Raw genomic sequence first — 23,946 nt, 5'->3', positions numbered from 1 at the left:
GGTGTGATCTTAATTTCAAAGGAAAAGGGATGAGCTTTTTAAAAGAAAACTACCAAATCTTTGGATAGGTATTTCCCATAAAAGCCTTCTGACCTATGTTGGGAAGAGTGGAGGGGATACTCTAATCTAGGATAATGGAAGAAGCCTAATAATTGAAGTCTTTTCCTTATAAGGAAGCTCACAGAAGAGCTATATATAATTGCAGTGGAATGTGCTAGAAACTCAAGGCTCATTTGTAATGCCCAGAGACGAACCAGGTGGCAGGCAGTCTATCTTTAATGCCAACAACTAGAAGAGGGTTGTCACACAAAGGCCATTTCGACTTCTACCTTTCTCTTGGTTCTTCCAGCTCTGGATAGAAGTCCGATTTTGGCAAGTGGTGCGGGAGTTTGAGAATTTAGAAAGGGTGTGGGGATATTTTTAAGGTGAGAAGGAAGAAGAGTAAAGAGGCTTTATGCCCCTGAATGATTGGAGAACACTGCAGGGGAGGGCCACCCCCGGTGCTTACAGGCCCTGAGTGGGAGCAGCAGATGACTACACGAAGCCAGCTTGGGGTGGGGGGCCATGGCAGCCCCATCCACCCCGTATATGCCGGCTCCAGAAGGGCAAGCTGCCCGCCGCCGATTCAGTATACTTTCAAGACCTAGGGCTCAAACAGAACAGTTGCGTGAACTATGTTGACCCACAGACTGCCACTTTGTGACGTTCTCCCTGGCTACTTTGCAAACGGGACTGAAGTTTGGGACTAGAATACCTGGACAGGGACCAGAGAAAGGATATCCACGGAATTTCACGTTTACAGTATTTGTTAGAACCGCATCAGCATATTGTGGTTTCTGTGGGCACTGAAACAGCTTTCTTTTGCGAATGTATCCCCACTAGTAAATGAGATGATCTTCCTTGTTTAAGAGGGAAGGCTAAAACTGGGTGTTACTTCAGAAGCAGTGACTTTATTTGAAATGAGGCCTGCTCAGTCTCAGCACTCTTGACTTTCTGGGGCAGGTCATTGTTTGGTGGAGGAGGGGTGCTGTCCTGTGCGTTGTGGGAGGTTTAGGAAGGCAGCACCCCCGGCCTCCCCCTACTAGATGCCAGTAGCACACCCCGGCGCCCCCCCGCACTCCCTCCACCCATGAGTTGTGACACCCAAACATGTTTCCAGACACCACCATGTCCCCCAGGGGAGCAAAATGCATCACCCTCTGTTGAGGACTACTGCTGTAAAGCATTTAGATGCCTGCATGGTCTTCATGCCTGTGCCCCATCCTCCAGACTTTACTATAAATGTTCTGGGGGGGTTGGGCAGTGGTATTTTTGGTTGTTCTTAAGCATAACCAGGGTTGAGAACCACTAATTAGATGATCTTCTGGATCTAGAGTTGTCCCCCTTTCATCTGTGGGCCATGTTTCTCTATGCCCTTTAAAATAAGAGTTTTCTTGGGCTTCCCTGGTGGTGCAGTGGTTGAGAATTTGCCTGCCAATGCAGGGGACATGGGTTCGAGCCCTGGTCTGGGAAGATCCCACATGCCGTGGAGCAGCTAGCCCCGTGAGCCACAATTACTGAGCCTGTGCGTCTGGAGCCTGTGCTCCGCAACAAGAGAGGCCACGATAATGAGAGGCCCGCGCACCGTGATGAGGAGTGGCCCCCACTTGCCGCAACTAGAGAAAGCCCTCGCACAGAAACGAAGACCCAACACAGCCATAAATAAATAAATAAAATTAAAAAAAAAAAAAAAAAATAAGAGTTTTCTTGAGCTCAATCTTTACTTGAAACATGGCCTTGCACACAGTTAGCAAGTTTAATAAGAATAGCAAGCGTTGTAAATGGATCATGAGTTTATAGGGCAATAGTGCGCTGTGAAAGGTAGGATTTAAAAACAAAAGAGATTCTTTATGGTCTGAGATTATAGTTACATGGATCCAAATTCAAAAGGTACGAAAGGACATAGAAAAGTCAGCTTCCTACTTTTGTCCACTAGCCTCCCCATTTTAAAATAAATGGCAACTTGTAAAACTTTTGTCTGTACCTTGCTTTTTAAACTTAATTCCTTAGACAGCTTTCCATATCGTAACTGCAGAACTTCCTTTGACTTTTTTATGGCTTCTGAGAATTTGTTTATATGAGTGCACTATATTCATTAGCCAACTCTCTGTTGACGGCTAGCAGGTTGTTTCCAATCTTTGCTATGACAGCCTGTGCTACACTGAATTACTGTATTCATCATTTCATGTGTGTGTGAGCATATATATAGGACAGATACCTAAGCATGGCATTTCTACACCAAAGGCTATGTGCATTTGAAATTTTGATAAATATTGTCAAATTGCCTTCCATCGAGGTTGTCTGTCTGTCCTCTCACTAGAAGTTTCTGAGAGTACCTATTTTCCTACACTTTTACCACATTGTTGTCAAACTTTTGATAAGTCAAAAAGTGTATCTAGATAAAATGTTTTTCTCCTTGAGTAAAGAAATTTTTTAAATTGAAGTATAGTTGATTTATAAGATTATATTAGTTTCAGGTGTACAGCATAGTGATTCATTATTTTTACAGAGTAAAAAAAAATTTAACTTTAGCTTTTTATTATGGAAAATTTTAAGCATATACAGTACTAGAGAGAATAGTTTGATGAATTCCTGGGTTCATAATATTGATCTCCACATGCTGTTTGTGGATGTTGTGTGTATGTGCAGTCTGTTAGATTTTCTTATCAATGTCACGCTTGTTTCAGAAGAAATACATTTTTTTTTGCACTAAGACCAGTTTATCTTTTGAACTATGTGGTCTTCAAAGATCTGGTAGAATCCACCCATGAAACCTTTTAAACTGTTGCTTTTTGACAGGTTTCTCTAGTCTGTGGTATTGATCTGGATAGATTTTCTATCTCTTCTAGAATCCATTTTGATGTATTTCTCTAGAAAATGATCCTAGTCATCAAGGTTTTAAAGCCAGTTTGCATAGCTGAGATAGTAATTAGTCTTAATTTTCTCTGTGGCTGTTCCCCCTTTATTCCTTCTATATTCTCCCCCTCTTTTGTGTTTAGATTAGTTGTTGGTTTATATGATTGGATTCACTTATTAGCTTTATGACTTTTGTTTTCTAGTTCATTAATGTCTACTTTGATTTTATTAACTCCCCCTCATGTGCTCAGTGTTATTTTTCTTTCTTTTTGAACGGCAAAATTCATTTCTTCTTTGTTGTTTATTTCAGTATTTAAGGCTACAGGCATTCCTCTGAACACTGCTTTAGCAGCTGATGTGTATAGTGTTTGATGCTTTTTCTTCCCAGCTCTTCTGCATCTTCAGGTTTTTATTCTTATGTGAACTAAGACTTGAGTTTTATTTTATTTTATTTTTTTATAAATTTATTTATTTATTGGCTGCGTTGGGCCTTCGTTGCTGCGTGCGGGCTTTCTCTAGTTGAGGCAAGTGGGGGGCTTCTCTTCGTTGTGGCGCGTGGGCTTCTTACTGCGGTGGCTTCTCTTGTTGCGGAGCACGGGCTCTAGGCGCACGGGCTTAAGTAGTGTGGCACGTGGGCTCAGTAGTTGTGGCTCGCGGGCTCTGGAGTGCAGGCTCAGTAGTTGTGGCGCATGGGCTTAGTTGCTCCGTGGCATGTGGGATCTTCCCGGACCAGGGCTCGAACCCATGTCCCCTGCATTGACAGGCGGACTCCCAACCACTGTGCCACCAGGGAAGTCCCAAGACTTGAGTTTTTAAATTTCCAGTAGAAGTGCACCCTGTATTTTAATTTTGTTGATTTTTAGTTTTGCTGCATTGTGATCAGAGAATGTTGTTATCGGAATCATTAATTTATTGATGTTTGCTTTGTAGTCCAATCTGTGTTCATTTCCTGTCACTGTTCCTTGGGCAGCAAAAAGAAGGTTATGTTCTCTTCTCAGGTTACAGAGCTTCATATATCAAATCTACCATATTAATTATATTATTTGAGTTTTCTATACCTTTGCCTTTTTTAATCTACTGGATCTGTCATGGGTCAAAAGAAGTTCAGGTCTCCTAATAATCCGATTCTGTTTCTCCAGATATTGTCTATGGTTTTTGCTTTGTGCCTGTTAATGTTACATTTGCTGCTTAGATATCCTTAATTGTCATTTCAAGATGCACGCTTTAGGGTGCAGAGTGCTGCCCTTTGACTAGTTCAGTGCTTTTTGGCCTGGATTCATCCTTATGTGACATTGAGATCCGGAGCCCTATCTGCCTCTTGTTTTCATTTTCTGCTAGAGCATTTCTGAATTTCTTGAAATGTAGTATAAAGCTGGGTTTTGCTTTGTGAGTCAAACTTTTTCTTTTATGTGGTTAAGTTTAACCAGTTTATATTACTGCTATGACAGATCTGTCATCTGTAACGATAAACATCTATAATTTTCTTTCACTTTATGTTTTTAATACCTGTAATTTTTCTACCATATTATATATCTTGCTTTGTTTTGTTATATTTCTTTTAGTAATTAGGTTTGAATTTTTGGTTCCAGGGATTATCTTTCTACTGATTTATTTAGACTTTCTTTGTCCAATATGTCACCACTAGCCAGTTGAACCTATTGAGCCCTTGAAATGTGGCTGTTGTGACTGAGAAACTGAATTGATTTAATTTACATTTAAACTTAAAAGTGACACTTGATGCAGTTAATTGAAAACTTTTAAGTGTGTTAGAACAGTTTGGATATGTGAATCTACCTTAACTTTAAATTTGATGAAATCTAATTATAGGCCAATTATTTCTGATAGAAATTTAGCTTTTGAATTGAGATGTTAGTATGACACACACTGGATTTCAAAGACTTAATATAAAAAATACTAAAATATCTCAGTATGTTTCCGTATTGATTCCACGTTGAAATGGTAATTTTTTTGGGTATGTTGCATTAAATAAAACATCAAAAATTTCACCTGTTTCTTTTTATGTTCATATGGCTGCTAGGAAGTTTAAAATTACGTGTGTGGCTCACAGGTTTCTATTGGACAGTGAGGCTTCAGGCAGTATATATTAACTCCTTATAAGGAGTAATAGAAATATCACATTTTAATGTTCAGAATAAACATTTATTGATTTTATTTCTCAGTATAACTTTTACTCTTTTTTTCCTGTAAACCTGTTGCTCTCAGGAGTTTTGGACCAATTAACTGTCTTTGAATGGCAGTTAACTTTACCGTGGTTCTTTGTGATGTTTGCAAAAGCTTGAGGTCTTTCTGTTAAGTGGTTGTTAAGAATTTAAAGTTCTCTTAGCGATGTAAGAAAAGGAGAACTTGGACTGTATGACATAACTTAAAGATAGCACCTTCTGAATCTTGAATGAGTTCATAGGAAATGATTCACATTTTCATCTGGACATGCTTTTCATCTTTCAGCTTTACCCTGTCCACTTCAGGTTCCTTCATTAATCACTCTGATCCGCTCCCTACAGACTGACTTTCTGTTTTATTTCCCAGTTCCTTTGCACTCGTCTTTTGCACAGCTGCACTTGTATTAAACATATTTGCTTCTGGCTCCTGTTCTTTGATTTTGTTCTAAACTGTCTCTTTCCAGAGGGTAGGCACTCACCTGTTCTTTGTACCCTTCTCACAGCTTCCTCGGCTGTTTGCTTTCTGCCCAGAGTGGGCGCTTCATAAGTGGTGATTATTGACTCCATCTAAAGGTTGTTAAACATGATGTCACTTTAATTTAGTCAGTTGTTACATAGGTCTAAACTTCTGTAATGTCCCCACATTTAAATATAGCATCTCTGAAATAAAACCACCAGAAGATAGGTTGTCTGACAATAGGTTGTCTGACAACTCTGTCTTCTTTTCACAGAAAAGATTTGTATCATAATTACACTGGTTCTCTGAACCTTGGAGCCTTTAGCTATTAGAAGGCAGCAACCAGTTTCCCTGTTTTTACTCTTCTTGAGGTTTGAAGGCCCAGCTGCCCTCTGTTTTCCTTAGAAAGTATTTTAAGATTCCAGTATCCACTGCGAAGTTGACTTTGGTTGCAAATGACTGCTTTGGAAAGCCTTGAGTTTGTAAGTCACGCTCCTTAAAGCCTGATTACTACTGGGGAGAAGAGTGGTTTTGTTCCTGGAGAAAATGAGGAGATTTTGGGGGTTTTGTTTTTTTTAAATTGTGTTAGGAAAAGAGAGAAGCAATGGCATTTTGTTTTTGAGTGTGTACATTTTGTACCTTTACATATATGTACATGACACACCTTTTCTGTAAGAGGTGATGTTCTTCTACTGTGAGGAGTTGCCAAGAATTAGACTAATCTGTTTAGAGACAGAAGCTAATGATTCAGAATTAAAGGGGAAGAGTACAATTTCATTTAGGGTAAAGATATCTAACGTGGCTTAATGCACCTTGATCAATATTTAAATTTAAAGAAAAATTGGCCTTTTGGGCCCTGAAGATCTGATATGACTGGATTTCAACATAACCTGGTTTATCAGGCTCTGAGCGTTTAAGGTGTAGTTCCAGCTTTGTTCGTTCTCTTGGCAGTTTTGTATGCTTCTGAAGGGGAGACGTGGCCACACGTCCTGACCTATTGATGACTGAGTGGTTTCGTCCCATTAAACTTCGGGAAGTTGATCAGATTGTTGAAAAGATTTGGGAAACCATGGTCTTATTACTGGATGGAATCAGAAAATATCACCACTTTTCCTTTTCGTTTTACGTGCATTCTATTATTTTACTTCCATGATTATCTGATTCCAGAGTTGGGCAAATCCTTTTTTTTTTTTGAATGCCATAGTCTAAGACGGGTTATCGAACTATAGCCCGAGGGCCAGCCACCTGTTTTTGTGTTACAATTAACAGACTGTATTTTTAAGAGTAGTTTTAGGTTCACAGCAAATACGGGCAGAAAGTACAGGGAACTCCCGTACACCAGTGTGGGACGTTTGTTACAGCTGATGAACCAACACTGATCCATCATTATCACCCAAAGTTGATAGTTTCTATTAGCGTTCAGTCTTTGTGTTGCATATGCTCTGGCTTTTGGCAGCACCTATTTTTGTAAATAAAGTTTTATTGGACCACAGCCATGCCCATTGATTACATAGCATATGTGGCTTCTGTACCTCTGCAACAGCAGGGTTGAGTAGTTGCCACAGGGACGATTTGGCCCACAACGCCAAAATGTTTACCATCTGGCCCCTTACAGAAAGTTTGGGCCTCTAGTCTAAGACAGTTTGGCTCCTTGTTAAAGAAGTGTGCAGTGATTGCTGTTAATTGGCATTTAAATGATAAAGCTCTGTTTGTCCCGCATGCTAGTAACAGTAAAACTTGGCTATCTGGAGTGTGACTTTTGGGGTAGCTAAGACTTTTCCAGGTGATCGGTGGCTTACCTATAGGGTATGTGCCCCCGTGTGGAATTACCATGTGAAAGGCTTGGAGGGATTTTATAGTTTTAATCTCTAGGGCTGTCACCAAAGTTTAAGTTTACCGGTTTCTCCACAGCCCTGCCAAAATGAGGTTTTATGACTTCAATTGTATAATAGGTAACATAGAAGCTAAAAGTTTTATTTTTTCCCCTTGTGGGTTTATTTTGTGCATTTTGTTGTGTGTGAAGTGCCCTTGACCATTTAGTAACTGGACTCGGGAGTTTTAATCATTTGCATGCACTCCCTGTGTCTACTTGGCATAGTAAGCTATTGTGCTGTATATCTATTGTTTCCTCTTGTGCTCCCTTCTTTGGTAAAGTAAGTATCAAAGTATACAACTAAAGGCGTTCGGAAAGAATATCACCTCTAATTCTTCCATCCATTTTTTGGTGATAGCGTTACATCTTTTGCCCATATATTTACATATGTTGACACTGATTATTGGTTTCCTTTTTATTTAGCGCACAGTCTGAGTTTTAATATACCCAGTCATTTACAATGCTTTTATCATGGTCAGATTTATCACCTAGAGCAGTATGTAAATTACCACTAAATCCCTCTGGAATTTGTTGCCATCTCTGTTGGGACGCTTGCAGTCAACTCACTTTTACTCTGTTCTGCTGTCCATTTGCATAGCAACAACTATTAAGACCTCACATCTTTCTGTCTTGTTGCTGTTTTATCACAAAGTTCACAGAATAGTTTATAGTTGTGGATTCTCTCCAAAAGGACAACTTTTCTGATTTCAACTAAATATCATATGATAACTTTTGCCTTGTAATTTTTGTTAAAATTTGGTGGTGGCAGCTCCTTATTTATTACTTTAGATTTTTAGAAATTCTCGCTGTTCTTGCCCACTTATTCTTCTTGGTAAATTAGCTAAACTTATAGAAAATGTGCTAAGGGAACTGTGGATGGGGTACCTGGCGTTCATTGAAACTAGCCTGGAAGCATCTTCAGGTAGCCCGTTTCGCCATATTTGTGGCAGAGCTGGGTTTGATTGCCCTTCATATCCCTCGAGAACTCGTTTCCTAGTCATTGTCTCATCTTGGCTGAGATTATTCTTTCTGCTATAATGAATGGCACAAAAATTACAGCAAACTATGTATTATATATTACACAGGTCGATATTTACATTCCCTGTGATTGAATATTTGGGATTCTAACTCGGTAGATTATTTCCCTAAGCATCACCCAAGCAGTTGTGATTTTATTTTCAGTCTTAGACTTGACCTCTGATTCCACTCAACCATTTGAGTTGTACGAGTGTTTCTTTCTTTCTTACTAGGGCATGGAAGTCGGTATATAATAGTTTCACTGTTGGGAATAAATTGCTACGTATCTCTTAACATTTTCTCAAAGCATGAAGTTAAGTATTCCCATGTGTTGTTGGCCGGAAGACAGTAGGGCCCTTTCAAACGTGTAACATACATATCTTTTCCCGACAAATTATTACATCTTCATTGACCGGAGCATACTAAGGGTTTACCTGAACCTTTCCTTGGATCTGTTCTAGAAGAGTACAGTGTTTCCTTAAGCTTGGTAGCAGATATTCCTCAATACTTGACTGTGCACTTTGTATAAATTTTGTTAATTTCTCCTCTTCTGAGGTGAAATAGAAAGCAAAGTGTCATTGCTATATTAACATTCCTCTATTGGTCATGTAATGTGCTCAAGTGTGGTCAGTTTCCTAGGAGGCTGAAACACAACTCAAACATGAAAATAGAGACTAAAAATAGATGGGTCAGTGAAAAAGTTGGGGATGCTTAATAGCCACTGTCTGAGCCTGAGGAGTTCTTTGGTTTATTCCCTTGTTGAATTTCCTGTGATTAGATGCTAGTCATTGGATCTCAGTCCTGGGTGCTTGTGAGAATCATCTGGGGAGCTTCTAAAGTTAGTGCCACCTGTTACCCCACCCTCACCCTGTAGAAGCCAATTACATCAATTTCTGAAGGTAGGGTCCTGGTGCTGGTATTTTTGACGACTTACCCAGCTGACTATAATGTGCTTCCAGAGTTAAGAACTGTGTTAGATCTGGTAAAAATTTTGCCCAAGAGCTGTGAACCACTTCAGGGGATAAAGTCTGTGAGATGCTGAAGGTTAACACTTAGGGAGTTTAGGCGTCCATCAGCATTTTTTTTTTTGGCTGCGCTGTGCAGCTTGAGGGATCTTCGTTCCCCAACCTGGGATTGAACCCGGGCCCTCAGCAGTGAAAGCACTGAGTCCTAACCACTGGACCGCCAGGGAATTCCTAGGAGTCCATCAGCATTTGTTGAACTTTCTGGATTCGGAATGGGGTGGAAACAGAAGCACTGGGGAATTGTCGAGGCTTAGTTTCTGCCTTTGAGGGGCTTATAGATAAATGAGAAGTTGAGACAAATATGTCAATATATATAGTCTATCCAAAATGTATGCATCCCATGAGTTTTTGGCATGCTTTCTCTACCTCTCCCTTGGAGATTCGTGTAATAGAGGTGGTTTCTGGGTATGTGTGAAGTGTCAACCCAATTGTCCTTTATCCAGAGCATCCTTGGAGGCTTTCTTTGTTTCTTTCTTAGTTTTTCGGTAGAAAACAACTATAATGTGTGTGCTCTTTTTCTTGATTTCTAGCTCCTCTCATTGGCTACTCACTCCTAGCAATGCTCTCTCCAGAGTTGTCCCAGAATGTACATTAGGCAAGGTTGGTGTAGGATAAATAACTGTAAAGTGTACAGACCAAAATCTTATCCTCATAGATTGATTCAGTGGGAGCCTGAGCTTAGTGATCATCTGTCCAACCTCCCCAGTTTTACACATGAGAAAGTAGAAGTCCCGAGTAATGAAGAGAGTGCCCAAAGCATCAGCTAGTTGTTGACCTAACATCTTGGCTGCCTCTTCCAAAGTGAGCCAGAAATTATTCTTTCTAGGAGGTGAAGGGAACTTAAATTTGTGTACCGCTCTCCACCAGCCACAATAGTAGTTAGATGTAGCTGTAATTCTCACAGCATCCAGGTGAAATAGATGTTTCCATTTTTTGGATGAAGACGCTGAAGCTTAGATGATTTAAGTATCTTGCCTAAGCAAAGTTAGGAGCAAAACCACAGTTAAAATGCAGGTCGGTTGAGCTTTTAAACGTATACTTTTTTTCTTTCAACTTAACGTACCATTTCTTACCCCATAATATACCATTTGCCACAGTGCAATTCTTTCTAGCAAACAGAGTCTCTATTAGTAATGCTTGGGGTCTTGTCTAAATGTGTTCTTTTAGACGATCTGGAAATTGCACAGTCTAATGTTTGTCCAATCTTACCATTTCGGAGCTATCAGATTGCTACCTCCTTCATTTACTTACACTAGAAACAATTTTTATTCTGAGGACCCCCACTTGTTAGTTTATTGTCTTGTTAGCCTATTGTCTCTCTCTGGAAATATGATAACGGGTCTATGTGGACTTGTACTCAAGGCTTGGTTTCTGGTGCCTACCACCAGCGCGAGCTTGGGCAAATCACTTAATCCCACTACACTTCAATGTCCTCATCTACAAAATGGAAATGATAGCATCGGCTCATAGGCCTGTTGCACCCATGAACTTGAGAACATGCAGCACAGCGCGTGGCACCTGGTAGGTGCTCAGTAGATGTTGGCTATGCTTTTGTTATGGGAAGTTAGTGACACAGCATTAACCTGGACAAAGTCAGCTTCCTGCTAAGAATGAAAACTGCACAGGGAGCTCTTAACCTTGAATGTTAATTATCTTAAAGTTTGTTGGCTGAAGGTCCCAGCTGTATAAACTGATCATTTTCCAAGAAACATAGCACTTTCAGCTCATTTGTGCTTTTGAGCGTGACTGGCTCTGGATCTTCTTCATTCACTGTAATGGTTAACTTAAGGCTTTGCTTCAATTAACCTCAACGGTGAGTACAGTGTGGCGTTTACTTAACTGTTCCTGCTTCCATGACAACAAGACGTTCTGTAATCCACCGTTAAGACTAGATCCTAAACTCCCTTCTGGAATTAGGGTGATGTGGATGTGTGTGGTGGCTTTGGCTATGAGTGCTACTCATATGCTTTAGCTGGTCAGAGCTCTGTTTGTGATGTCAGTTGTCAACACATCCTTGCCTTTTCTCTCCACACTCTGGCCTGACACACAATATTGACAGTTACCGTCACTTTATATCATCACCTTCCTGTCTACCTTTTGGCTCTTCTTCCCCTAACTATAAAGATTGGAATACCCCTAACCAGATATACAGAATGAAGTGATCTATTAGAGGAATTTACCATTGGCCAGCAAATATTATCTTGAACCCCTGAATTTTATTTGCTATTGTAAATTTATAGTGAAACTTACTAGGTATTTTAATTTTCAGTTCTAATCAGGAAATATTAAACACCTACAATGTGCCAGGTATTGTGCTGATGGACTGTTCAGTTTTTTGAGGAATCTTGGGATCCATGGGACATAGACCTCAGTGACTGGGGGTGATGACAGAGGGGTTGCCCAAGCCAAGGGCACAAATTGTGGGCCCATGGTGAAATCTACTCACAACTTGGTTTGGCCTTATCTGGCACACACAGGGGCAGGTTTCTCACTAATCTGTTCATGGATACATATATTTCAAAAGAGTCAACAAATAGGATCTCTCTTGAGAGAGGATCAAGGTACTAGTGGCTGTCGCTCATGTTCCCTCAGCACAGACACAGATCTCCTTCAGGGAAGGATCCAGTAACCCTCACTTACCTTAATTAAGAACCCTGTCATGATCACCCTGTACCCTCTTTTCTTACAAGAGCATCAAAAACCATTACATGACGAGTAGCATGGGCTTCAGCCCCCATTAGGAAGATCTGCATATAGTAGCACGTTCTGTATGAGATTTTTGTTTGTTTCTTTGTTTTTAGAATAGAATGGCTCTAGTAGGATGTTTTTCTTTAAAATAATAGAACGGCTCTAGTTATAGGAAGACCTTTTTCAGAAGACTGCTTTTTTCTTTAAAAACTCATTTTTTAAAAATTGAGGGCCTCCCTGGTGGCGCAGTGGTTGAGAGTCCGCCTGCCGATGCAGGGGATACGGGTTCGTGCCCCGGTCTGGGAGGATCCCATATGCCGCGGAGCGGCTGGGCCCGTGAGCCATGGCCGATGGGCCTGCGCATCCGGAGCCTGTGCTCCGCAACGGGAGAGGCCACAACAGTGAGAGGCCCGCATACCGCAAAAAGAAAAAAAAAAAAAAAAAAAAAAAAAAAAATTGAAGTATAGTTGATTTACAATGTGTTAATTTCTGTTGTACAGCAAAGTGATTCAGTTACACATACATACATTCTTTTTTAAAATATTCTTTTCCATTACGGTTTATCGTAGGACTTTTTTTAATATTTACTTTTATTTATTTTCTTTTATTATTTTTTTGGCTGCTTTAGGTCTTTGTTGCGGTACGCGGGCTTCTCTCTAGGTGTGGCATGCGGGTTTTCCCTCTCTAGTTGTGGCACGCAGGCTCCAGAGCACGTGGGCTCTGTAGTTTGCGGCATGCAGGCTCTCTGTTGAGGTGCACAAGCTCAGTAGTTGCGCACGGGCTTAGTTTCCCCGCGGCATGTGGGATCTTAGGTCTCTGACCAGGGATTGAACCCGTGTCCCCTGCATTGGAAGGCAGATGCTTTACCACTGGGCCACCAGGGAAGTCCCTATCATAGGATACTGAATATAGTTCTCTGTGCTGTACGGTAGGCCCTTGTTGTTTATGCATTCCATGTATAAAAGCTCACATGTGCTCACCTCAACCCCCCACTCCAGCCCTCCCCCAACCCCCTTCCCCTTGGTAACCACCAGTCTGTTCTCTATGTCCTTGAGTCTGTTTCCATTTTGTAGATAGGTTCATTCGTCATATTTTAAAAAAATTATTTACTTATTTATTTATTTTTGGCCGTGTTGGGTCTTTGTTGCTGTGCATGGGCTTTCTCTAGTTGCGGCGAGCGGGGGCTACTCTTTGTAGTGGTGCACGGGCTTCTCATTGTGGTGGCTTCTCGTGTTGTGGAGCATGGACTCTAGGCACGTGGGCTTCAGTAGTTGGGGCACGCGGGCTCAATAGCTGTGGCTCACGGGCTCTAGAGCACAGGCTCAGTAGTTGTGACGCAGGGGCTTAGTTGCTCCACAGCATGTGGGATCTTCCCAGACCAGGGCTCAAACCCGTGTCCCCTGCATTGGTAGGCGGATTCTTAACCACTGTGCCACCAGGGAAGTCCCCATTTGTCATATTTTAGATTCCACATATAAGTGATACCATATGGTATTTGTCTGTCTGACTTCATTCAGTATGATAATCTCTAGGTCCATCCATGTTGCTGCACATGGCATTATTTCGTTCTTTTTATGGCTGAGTAGTATTCCATTGTATATATATACCACATCTTCTTTACCCATTCATCTGTCTATGGATATTTAGGTTGATTCCACGTCTTGGCTGTTGTGAATAGTGCTGCTATGAACATAGGGGTACATGTATCTTTTTGAATTATAGTTTCGTCCAGATATATGCCAAGGAGTGGGATTGCTGGATCATATGGTAATTCTGTTTTTAGCTTTCAGAGGAACCTCCATGCTGTTTTCCATAGTGGCTGCACCAACTTACATTCCCATCAACAGTGTACAAGGGTTCCCTCTTCTCCACCTCCTCTCCAGCATTTGTCATTTGTAGACTTTTTAATGATGGCCATTCTTACTGGTGTGAGGTGATACCTCATTGTAGTTTTGATTTGCATTTCTTTAATAATTAGTGATGTTAAGCATCTTTTCATGTGCCTATTGGCCATCTGTATGCCTTTGGAGAAATATCTATTTCGGTCTTCTGCTCATTTTTGGATAGGGTTGTTTGGTTTTTTGGTTGTTGTTGAGTTTTAAAAGCTTTCAAATTACTGCATATTTCCCTATGTAAATATGCAATATTGTAATTTATTTGACTATTCCCTTATTGTTGGATACTTAGATTGTTTACAGTGTCTCTCCCAAACCTTTTATTTGGAAAATTTTCAGACCTCAGGAAAAATGATAAGAACAGTAAACACCCATGTTTAGCACCTAGATTCACCAGTTACTTTGCTCTATTTGCTTCTTCCCCCTTCCATCCATCCCTATCTGTATCTCCTTCCCTCCCTCTCTATATACACCTTTTTGGCTGAACCATCTTGAGAGTAAGTTGCAGATGTAATGACTACCTCTGCATACTTACATATATATCCTAAGCATGAGAGTACTTTCCTAATAGCCATGATACAGTTATCACAGTGAATTTATCATTGATATTATAATATAATTGAATATTCACATTTCCTCTAATGGCTCATGGCTCCTATATTGGATAGTTGGGGTCTAGAACATACTCAGGAGGCACTGTGGCCCCAGGAGGGGCTTCTACCTCAGTAATGCAGCACCAGGGATAGAGGGCAGGAGTGACAGGTAGGACTGGCTGGGTGAAAACTGGAGAGTGAACCCGAAGTCTGCAAACAGACTTGCCCTCCATCCTGATCATCAGAACATTAATAGGCAGGCAGTTACCCCTAGGCCAAGTGAAGGGCAAGGAGGGGGTTCTTCTCCAAAGACACTGAAAGAACTGTTTAAGGAGAATAAGGGAAGCTGGTGTGGTGTTAGGACCCCACCCCACAGCCCTGTGTAATCAGGTGTTTTGGGTACTCACTTAGTCCTTAGGCTGCCTCACTGAACAAGCAAGGATCACCTGCCATCTGAGGGAAGCCTACAGCAAGAGAAACTAACATAAATAAATGGCCCCAAAGTGACTCCAGAGAAAACAAATTCAGGTAGTAGAAGAGTGCTTTAAAGTATAATGTGAGAAATAAATCATCTTGTACACCTCCTTATGAACATCTTGGGGCAGATGGCGTTTTCCAAAGATGGCCCCGACAAGGCTTTTCTGTGATGTGCCCTTGCCAGCCCTCCACCAACGCAGGGGGTCTAATCCCTTCCCCCTGGAGTCTGGGCAGGCTACGGTTGCTTAGAACAGTTGAGTATGGCAGAAGGGGACTAGCTGTGTGACTTCTGTGGCTGGGTCATAAAAGGCCATGCAGCCTCTGCCTTGTTTACTGAAGCCATACAGGAATCCAACCAGCCCAAGGCCGCCATGCTGTGAGGAAGCCCATGGAGAGGCCACCTGACGATGCTTCAGTAGGCAATCTCAGTCAGTAAGCAATCGGCCCAAGGGTCAGATATGTGAGCTGGAAGCCTTCAGATAGTTCCAGCCCCCACCGTCCAGTCACTCTTCCAACGTTTAAGTTTTCCCAGACCAGCCTTCCCTCCTGAGTCTTAGCTCAATTCCTGACCCACAGCATCTATGAACATAATAAATAGACATTGGGCTGAAAGAAATAGTGTAATAGCTGCATGTTGTTGGGGCATTGAGTTTGATAGGGAATGAGGTGTGTGTGAAATACCTACCTGATCTTTGGCTCTTTGGCTCTGAAGTTTCTGGCTTGCTGTTAGTAATACTAACCCAAATGGCCCGGCCTAGAGTGGATGCAGCCTCAAGTTTGGTAGACTCCAAACCCGCTACCTATTTTGATCTCTTTAAATTCAGAAATAAGTTTTCCCAAACAAAGGAAAACTGTTAAACTTCCCAGGCAGTGAAATAGTATTTCTGGACATGGAGTAAAACAAACATTTTCAAAGTATAAATGAAGCTAAAGAAAGAGGGGGGATTCTTTTGAAGGGTATTCACAATCATTTGGTAGCTCTCCATTCACACTTAAGGTTGTGTCTTCTGAAAGACTATTCAGTTAATTATTGTTTATAGCCCTGGTAAGTTTGAGAATAAATTACTTATGCTAAAATTCAATGTTGTCAAAAGATTGAAATCTTATAAATACAACTGAAGCAAAATCAAAGAGCTGCCCCTGAAATATTATTTTCTCAGTTATATTTTACCCATTTTTACATGGTTAGTGGTAAAAATACATTGTAAACTCAAACGTTTACTTGACAGTGATTAGAAAAAGCAGCATTATGAGAATGAGTTGATCATTCTGTTGGGTTTTAGTGCCTTGCTGGTAATTTTTCCATTTTTTGCCCTCCTTTTCCACTCCCTGATTCCCTTGCTTACACTCCTAAAACATCCCCCACCAAGCCTTAAAGCTGAAAGATGTGGATAAAGATAGCCTTCAAGTAATCCAGACAGGAGACTACATTTTTGGGAGGCGTGTGCTCAGCTCTCTGCTTTAATTATAAGATACATTATCAGGTCATTTCATTAACCGAAGAAATAATTGTTTTTTCTGCTTCCTGTAAATTAGTCGAAAAGAGGATTAGAGATTCACCAGAAATACATGCCACTGTGGAAACCAGGTATAAAGAATAAAGTCGGAACTCTTGCTCTCAGAAGGCTGGTCAAATGCTCCTTTCTTATCAGTGACCATCACTGAGAGGGCTCCCCGTATGAAATCAGAAGTCATTTATGGGAAAAAAGAAAACCCAAAACTCATTTGTGTCTACTTAGTGCTCTGTGGTGACCTAAATGGGAAGGAAATCCAAAAAAGAGGGGATATATGTATACATATGGCTGATTGACTTCGCTGTGAATCTACTGAAACTAACAAAACATTGTAAAACAACTATACCCCAATTAAAAAAAAAAGTCATTTGTGTTTCTGTGTCTATTTATCCTGTGTCTTGGTGAACTGGAAAGCCATTTAGAACCTTTCTAGACAAAGCCAGTCATACCTTTTGCAAATGTAGTAATTGTCTCCGACTTCTCAATGAAAGGGCGAAGTACGAAAAACAAACAGAAAACCGAAGAGAATTAAAGGGTCATCAAAAGAGGAAGAAAAACTGAAGAAATAACACGAGTGTATTTAAGCCAATGACTTATTTGCGTTCACGAAATCAGAATTTTCCATGCCTCTCACACACTGCTTCTTCATCTTTTTCTGAACTGATACTAGGGAAAATTTTAATCGGTAAATTTGAATAAGATGAAGTATATGGAGAAATGCAGAATAAAAATAGAAAATCAAAACTAAGGAATGTAGAGAAGCCAAGTAAGCGGGGAAAAAATGAAGTCAAATGACTGGGAAGAATAACTGGAAAATACTCAATATGCCAGAAGCCTTAGTAAAACAGAACCCTTTTGAGAGGACATTCAGTTAAAACCAAAAGTTTCTTTTTGGTAAGTTAACTAAAAACAGGATTGTTGGAACCCTTTGATTTAAACTGAATATTTAACATTAATACATAAGATAAAATACTTTCAACTTACATGAGGAAAACCACAGGAAGGTTAAAAAAAATCAGGCATTTCATATTTATTTTTAGGCTTACTAATTAACTAAAAAAGACTTATCCCCCTGTTTAAGCTGATGTATAATTAAGGTATCTGAGTACAAAGAATTCGTCTCTAAAGCTAAATTACAATGTAGGAGGCAAAACCTGAGATTTTGCAGGCACTCTTTTTTTTTTTAAAGATGCAAACTTCTGAAAGTATTCTCTATTCTTCCAGTAAATCATTGAGACACTCCCATAGGTGAGGCAGTCTAATCAGTGCCACTGGGGGCGGGGGTGGGGGGGGCGGGGGTATAGAGACAAAGTTTCTTTCAACACTAGTTTATGAAAGGCTGATAATCCAAGAAGCCTAGAATAAATGCTGCCTGAAATTTTGGTTATTTCAGGCCACGCCTAGTAGTTAGTTGAGTCTTCCAGTTAGTGCAGAGTTGACCAATGGAAGCACCAAGGCCTTTATTTTAAAATAAATAAAATTGGATGGTAGGGACATGGAACATACTTTAATCCTTTTTTAATTATGTAGAATCATCAAATGAGCACAGGCGACCGCGCTGAACCAGAATGCAGTCACGCTCTCAGGGCTTAGTGAGCATCGGACTGTTTGATCTGGCACCCCATGGCCTTGGGCTGCTCTGCTTTATACAAGCCGGCATCATTAGTGATTGCGATTTAATGCGCCCCCTCTTCTCAGTTTTAAGAACCTGTTCATGTTAACTGTTAACTGCTTTTTAACCCTTGCTGCAACCTCTGTGAAATCGGTCCTGTTCTTATTTTATAGGTGGCTACACCGAGGCTTTGACGTGTAATGACATTTGCCGGTGTTCACAAAGCCAGTGGATGCTCAGGACAGGATTCAAAGCCAAGTCTAACTCTGGCATCTGATCTCGGCATTACTGTTCTGCCAGACTGCAGTCTTTTTATCTGAATTCCGAAGTCCAAAAAGCTCAAAAAATTGAAGTTCTTTTTTTATACCTTTGCTGCCCAAACTAAGTCCGTGGCAAAACCTGGCCTGCGGTGATTTGGGGGCCGTGGTCTTCCCCTGCTCAGTGTCGACGTTCACAGATTGCGCTGTAGCTGCACTGTGTCTGTAGAGTAGACTGTTTCACGCAATGGATGCACGTACTCTTTTTTTTTTTTTTTTTTTTTTTTTTTTTTTTTTTTTTTTTTCTTTTTGTGGTATGCGGGCCTCTCACTGTTGTGGCCTCTCCCGTTGCGGAGCACAGGCTCCGGACGCGCAGGCCCAGCGGCCACGGCTCACAGGCCCAGCCGCTCCGCGGCATATGGGATCCTCCCAGACCGGGGCACGAACCCGTATCCCCTGCATCGGCAGGCGGACTCTCAACCACTGCGCCACCAGGGAGGCCCGCACGTACTCTTTTTAAAACTGAAAACCTTTCAATTCTGAAAGCCGTCTAGCCCTGTGGATTTCCAGAAGAGACGTGCACCTGACTGCCTCTCACCACCTGGCACCTGCCAGACCACTGTCTATTTCCCCGACCCTCCCTCTTCACCCTACTCCCACCCCCAGCCCCACGCCCCCCACCATGCTGCTGATGTGCTGCTCCTCATGTGCTCTGGATGTGGAAGTTTAAGCATGTCAACTTTCAGTACCCCTAAAAACTCAGATAATTTTTCAGAATCCTAAGGTCATACTGCTATTTCCAGTTCCAGTTCAACACCACAGGGTTCTCGTTTCTTCCCCGTTCCCTAACTTCCTTCTCCGCCATCATTTTTTTTTTGTGCTTTTTTAAAAAAAATGTCCTTTCTATTTAACCAGGATACAAGGTATCTCTCCTGGTATGTGCAACCGTACATGCACATTTTAACTTAGATAATAGGTCCTTCATTTTATAATGAGGTTCATTCTGAGTTTTGAAATATCAGCAGTTTTAGTGCACTTAAAATGATTCATCCATAAAAATTATATACAGAACATTTTAGGAATTATATATATATATATATATATGTATATAAAATCTAAAGCAAAGCAGCCTGAATCATCTTAAGTGTTAATCATCTAAGGCCAAATGAATGTGTATGGAGTAAGTGTTGGAAGGTGATTGCTGAGATGTTACCCTCCTCTTCCTTTTTTGGAGTATTTCCCTTAGGAGAAAAGGCAAAGGCAGAGTTATTGATTAAATATTTACTGGAGGCCTTCAACATACTACTCACTTAGAATGAGGTAAATGAGGGATGGGTTAAGAATTTAATCTTTTATTCTGACTTTTTTGGAAATGGACAAGGGGGGCAGGGGGCAGTGGAGGGAAGAGGTTCTGCAGGTTCTGCAGATGACTCTCAAAAGTGGATTCTATGGGACTTCCCTGGTGGCCCAGTGGTTAAGACTCCGCGCTTCCAGTGCAGGGGGGGCGCGTGTTCAATCCCTGGTCAGGAAACTATGATCCCACATGCAGCACGGTTTGGCCAAAAAACCCCCAAAACAGTGGGTTCTTTTATTTCCAGTCTTATTCCGTGAGGACAGGAAAGAATTTGGCTGGAAGTGTTAGAATGGATTTACTTCTGAATCTCTATTGCTGCCTTCATCACATTTGGAAGAAAGAGGAGAGTTTGGAGGAGAAGATCGCTCGATAAGCCCTGCTTCCCTCTCTCTGGGCTTGGCCCCGAGGTTGCCTAGGTCCCAGCGGCCTCCAGGGAGTATGGGGCATCAGGCAGCCCTATCCGAATGTGAGAGAGTTGGGACAGACCCATCAGTATCACAGAGGACAGAAGAAGAACTAACGTTCGCCGAACACTTGATCTGTGTCAGGCTCCATACATGTTGTCACATGTACTCTTTACCAAAACTGACGTTTCATCCCCATTTTACAGATGAAGGCAGCTGAGCCTCAGAAGTTAAGAAGCTTACCAAGGGTAAATGGAGAAGTTGAGGCTGAAGCACATTTTTGTCCCCAAAGCTCATGTCTTTTCTATCACATCCTCTATCCCCCAACTATCACTGGGTTTACATACAGCAAGGTTGGAGTTTGGGGGCAAGACCAGTCATGGAACTGCTCTGGTCACGTGGCAGCGGCGAAAGGGCTCGGGTTCCTCTTTCAGGTGGCCTGGTACCTTTTCTCTCACTGTGCCCTAGTTGTGTACATTGTGTGCACAGCCAGCGCAAGGCAATCAACAGAAGACTCCCTCCCTGAGCTCTGTCTTCCTAGTCAACACTGTATCTCCGTCCTCTTGGACATGCTGTAGTCCATCACTCCATTTCTGAGGGCACCTGTGAGCTGGCTTCTCGGGCACCTCCCGAGTCCTGTGTCTCGGTCAGAGCTGGGGTCTGTGGCTGCTTCCTGGTCACTGAAGAAACACATTCGAAGAAAAGCTTAGGAAGCAGTCGGCCCGCAGTAGGTGAATGGTTGTGGAATGAATGGGTCTGTTGCCTTCTGGAAACCCCTGTGAACAGGAGTGGATTTACATGTTCTCCTACTCTTGTACTTGGCAGTTTTCCCACAGCGTTCATTTGAAAACAAATTCAGATTCTGTCCCAGGTTACTTTTATACCGCCACTGGTAACACTAGGGATGTATTTGTGCTGAGGGAAAAACACTGCTTTCAAGGTTGCCTCTTGGAATAAATGTTCTTTTTCCATTCTAATTAAATTATTTTCTTAAACTTGCTATTTCAGAGGATAAAGGTTTAACTAGAGACTGCAATATTACTTAATTTTCTCTTCCCGACCAGTCACTGGGCTACCATGAGAACATTTTATTATTCCATCTGTTAGATTATAAAATCATGGAACATTTTTCATCTCTTAATAGGGAGAGATAATGCGTGTGAGAAAACTTCATATATGTTCCTACGAAAGGAGCTTCCTGTGCGCCTGGCTAACACGATGAGAGAAGTTAATCTTCTGCCAGATAACTTGCTTAACCGCCCTTCGGTGGGATTGGTTCAGAGTTGGTAAGTAAATAGTGTGGCTTCAGATGGGTCTACCCAGAATGCTCTGAACATTTGGCATTGGGACCATTCTCCCTTACAAGTACACGTACTGCTTCTGTGGGAATGAGTCATTCAGGATAGCTGGGTTTCCCAGGTAATTAAAAGTTGGGTTTTTTAAAATTTTAACTGACAGTGTATAATTGTCCTAAGGAAAATACTTTTCAACCGTACTAGACACTTTCTCGACTTTTCAAATTTTTTTCTGGTTATAAATGTGATTTTTCATTGAAGAAAATGGGAAAGTACAGAAAAAAAATATAAAAGAATAGCAATGCAGTGTCCCATGTGAGCAGATCTGCAATTCTTTGGATGGGGGGATGTTGCTGCTTTGATCCAGTCTCTGCCGTGTTTTTTCTCTTTTCCTTTTAAAGAAGTTTTTAGAAGACAGTACTTATTTTAGGACAAATTAAGTCATTTAAAGGGGAACCTCCCATGTGAAAAATATGAGCAACCTGCTGTGCCTCATCTCCCCCATGAAAGTCTGAAGTATCTTCACAGAGTATGTTAGCATTCAGTCAGGTGTAGCTCTGATGCTTAAAGCACGTGCTGTCTAATTGAGGAAGTTGAATTTGTGACTGAACTGCCCACTCAGTAGGCAGAGTGGGATGGGTGAGTGGTAGGAGGGAAGAGCAGGTGGTGTATTTTTAGAAAGGGATTTGCATAGATTTGAGAAGCGCTTGCTCGTCTCCTCTGATTTCTACAAGCAAAGAAGAAGTCCCCGTGGAGAAAGCTGGAGGGGTTCAGGAGGCCAGTTGCACAAAGTGCTCTCAAGCCAGCACTGAGGAGGTGCCATGGGGGCCTGGGGGAGGGAGGTGCCGACTGTGGTCTGTGCTGCCCCTTGGTGCGGTGGGGGTGTGGAACTGACAGGGACAGGGAGAGCACCTTAGGGGACAGGAATGATGTGGACAGATATGGGGAGAGCGGAACCATGAATTAGTTGGCATTTAGAGTATTAACGGAGGCCGGGCTACTGAAAGAACATGGCCATTCAACAGTCATTCCTCAGTAATACTGATTATAAAAAATTCTTAGGGTTGAGAATGAATCGTCTGAGAAACACTCTATTGGGTGGTCCGTTCTTGTCCCAGACAAGCAGCAGCCCCTCACCGAGGCAGGCGCAGGGGACCCGGGACCCCAGAAAGCTCAAAGAGGTGGCGACCATGGCTCCCATCTTAAGGTCACTTGGATTCTACCATAAACTCATAGCTTGTTTCAGGAACAGCAATACTTGTTTGCATGAGACTTCTTTATTGCTCCAAGACCATGATTAGAGATTTTCCAGCAGAAAGTGTATAAGCACTCCTGGGGGCTCGCTACTGTGCTGGCATTTTCTAGGTAAGCTAGCTGACTTTCAAGTCCCCAGTCATGGTGGCAGTGACAGTCAAACATTTACTATCACTTATGTAAAAATCACTTCAGGGGATTCAGAGTGAATTGCTGGCAAATTGTTGACTCACATTACTGAGTCAGCTCCTTTTTTTTTTTTTTTTTTGGTCTCCTTACTATTTCTCTTCCATAGCCATTGCAAACGTGTATGTTACTTCTTCCCTTTCTTTTTTAAACATTCAATTTTGAAATAATTGCGTTTTTTTTTTTTTTTTTTTTTTTTGCGGTACGCGGGCCTCTCACTGTTGTGGCCTCTCCCGTTGTGGAGCACAGGCTCCGGACGCGCAGGCTCAGCGGCCATGGCTCACGGGCCCAGCCGCTCTGCGGCATGTGGGATCTTCCCGGACCGGGGCACGAACCCGTGTCCCCTGCATCAGCAGGCGGACTCTCAACCACTGTGCCACCAGGAAAGCCCAATAATTGCGTATTTAACAGAAGCGTTTGCAAGACTAGTAGCAAGAATTCCCATATCCTTGCACCCAGATTCACTAATTGTTAACATTTGGCAACATTTGTTCTATCATCCTCATTCATATTCTCTCTCCTTCTCTCAATATATATATATATGTATGGTACACACATACACACATAAAATACACTTTTTTTCTGAACCATTTGGATTAATGGTACACATCATGCCCCTTTACCCCTAAATACTTTAGTGTATATCTCCTTAGAACAACTCTTAGAAAACCACAGTTTGATTATCCAATTTGGGAAATTTAACATTGATACAGTAATATTATCTCATATGTGGACCCTACTGTCTTTCATCAGTTGTCCTAATAGTGCTTTTCTTTTTAAGCAATCCCCACCCCCACCCCTGATTTATGAATCCAGTTCAGGATCATGCATTGTGTTTACTTGCCATTTCCTTTTCCTCTTGAAAGCAAATCTTAAGTATAACAGGCCGTGAAGCCCACCTCGGTCAGTGTTCTCCTTGCTTTCTTGACTTTCAGGCTAGGAAGCTCGGCATAATCTTTGACTCCTTTCC

The 23,946-nt window shown here is 41.7% G+C and overlaps 1 protein-coding gene across 1 annotated transcript in view; it reads left to right on the top strand.

Annotated features, from left to right (window-relative positions):
- The window catches only part of PDK3 (pyruvate dehydrogenase kinase 3), a 75,015-nt gene that overhangs the window by 2,165 nt on the left and 48,904 nt on the right, over positions 1–23,946 (top strand). The window contains exon 2 of the mRNA XM_081222374.1: positions 21,386–21,527. Coding sequence (XP_081078500.1) covers positions 21,386–21,527 — 142 coding nt within the window. The remainder of the gene's footprint in view (positions 1–21,385; positions 21,528–23,946) is intronic.

This window comes from Mesoplodon bidens (genome assembly GCF_964165515.1).
Source record: "Mesoplodon bidens genome assembly, chromosome: X".
NCBI classification, from domain to species: domain Eukaryota; kingdom Metazoa; phylum Chordata; class Mammalia; order Artiodactyla; family Ziphiidae; genus Mesoplodon; species Mesoplodon bidens.
This window is presented reverse-complemented; position numbering and strand designations above follow the sequence as displayed.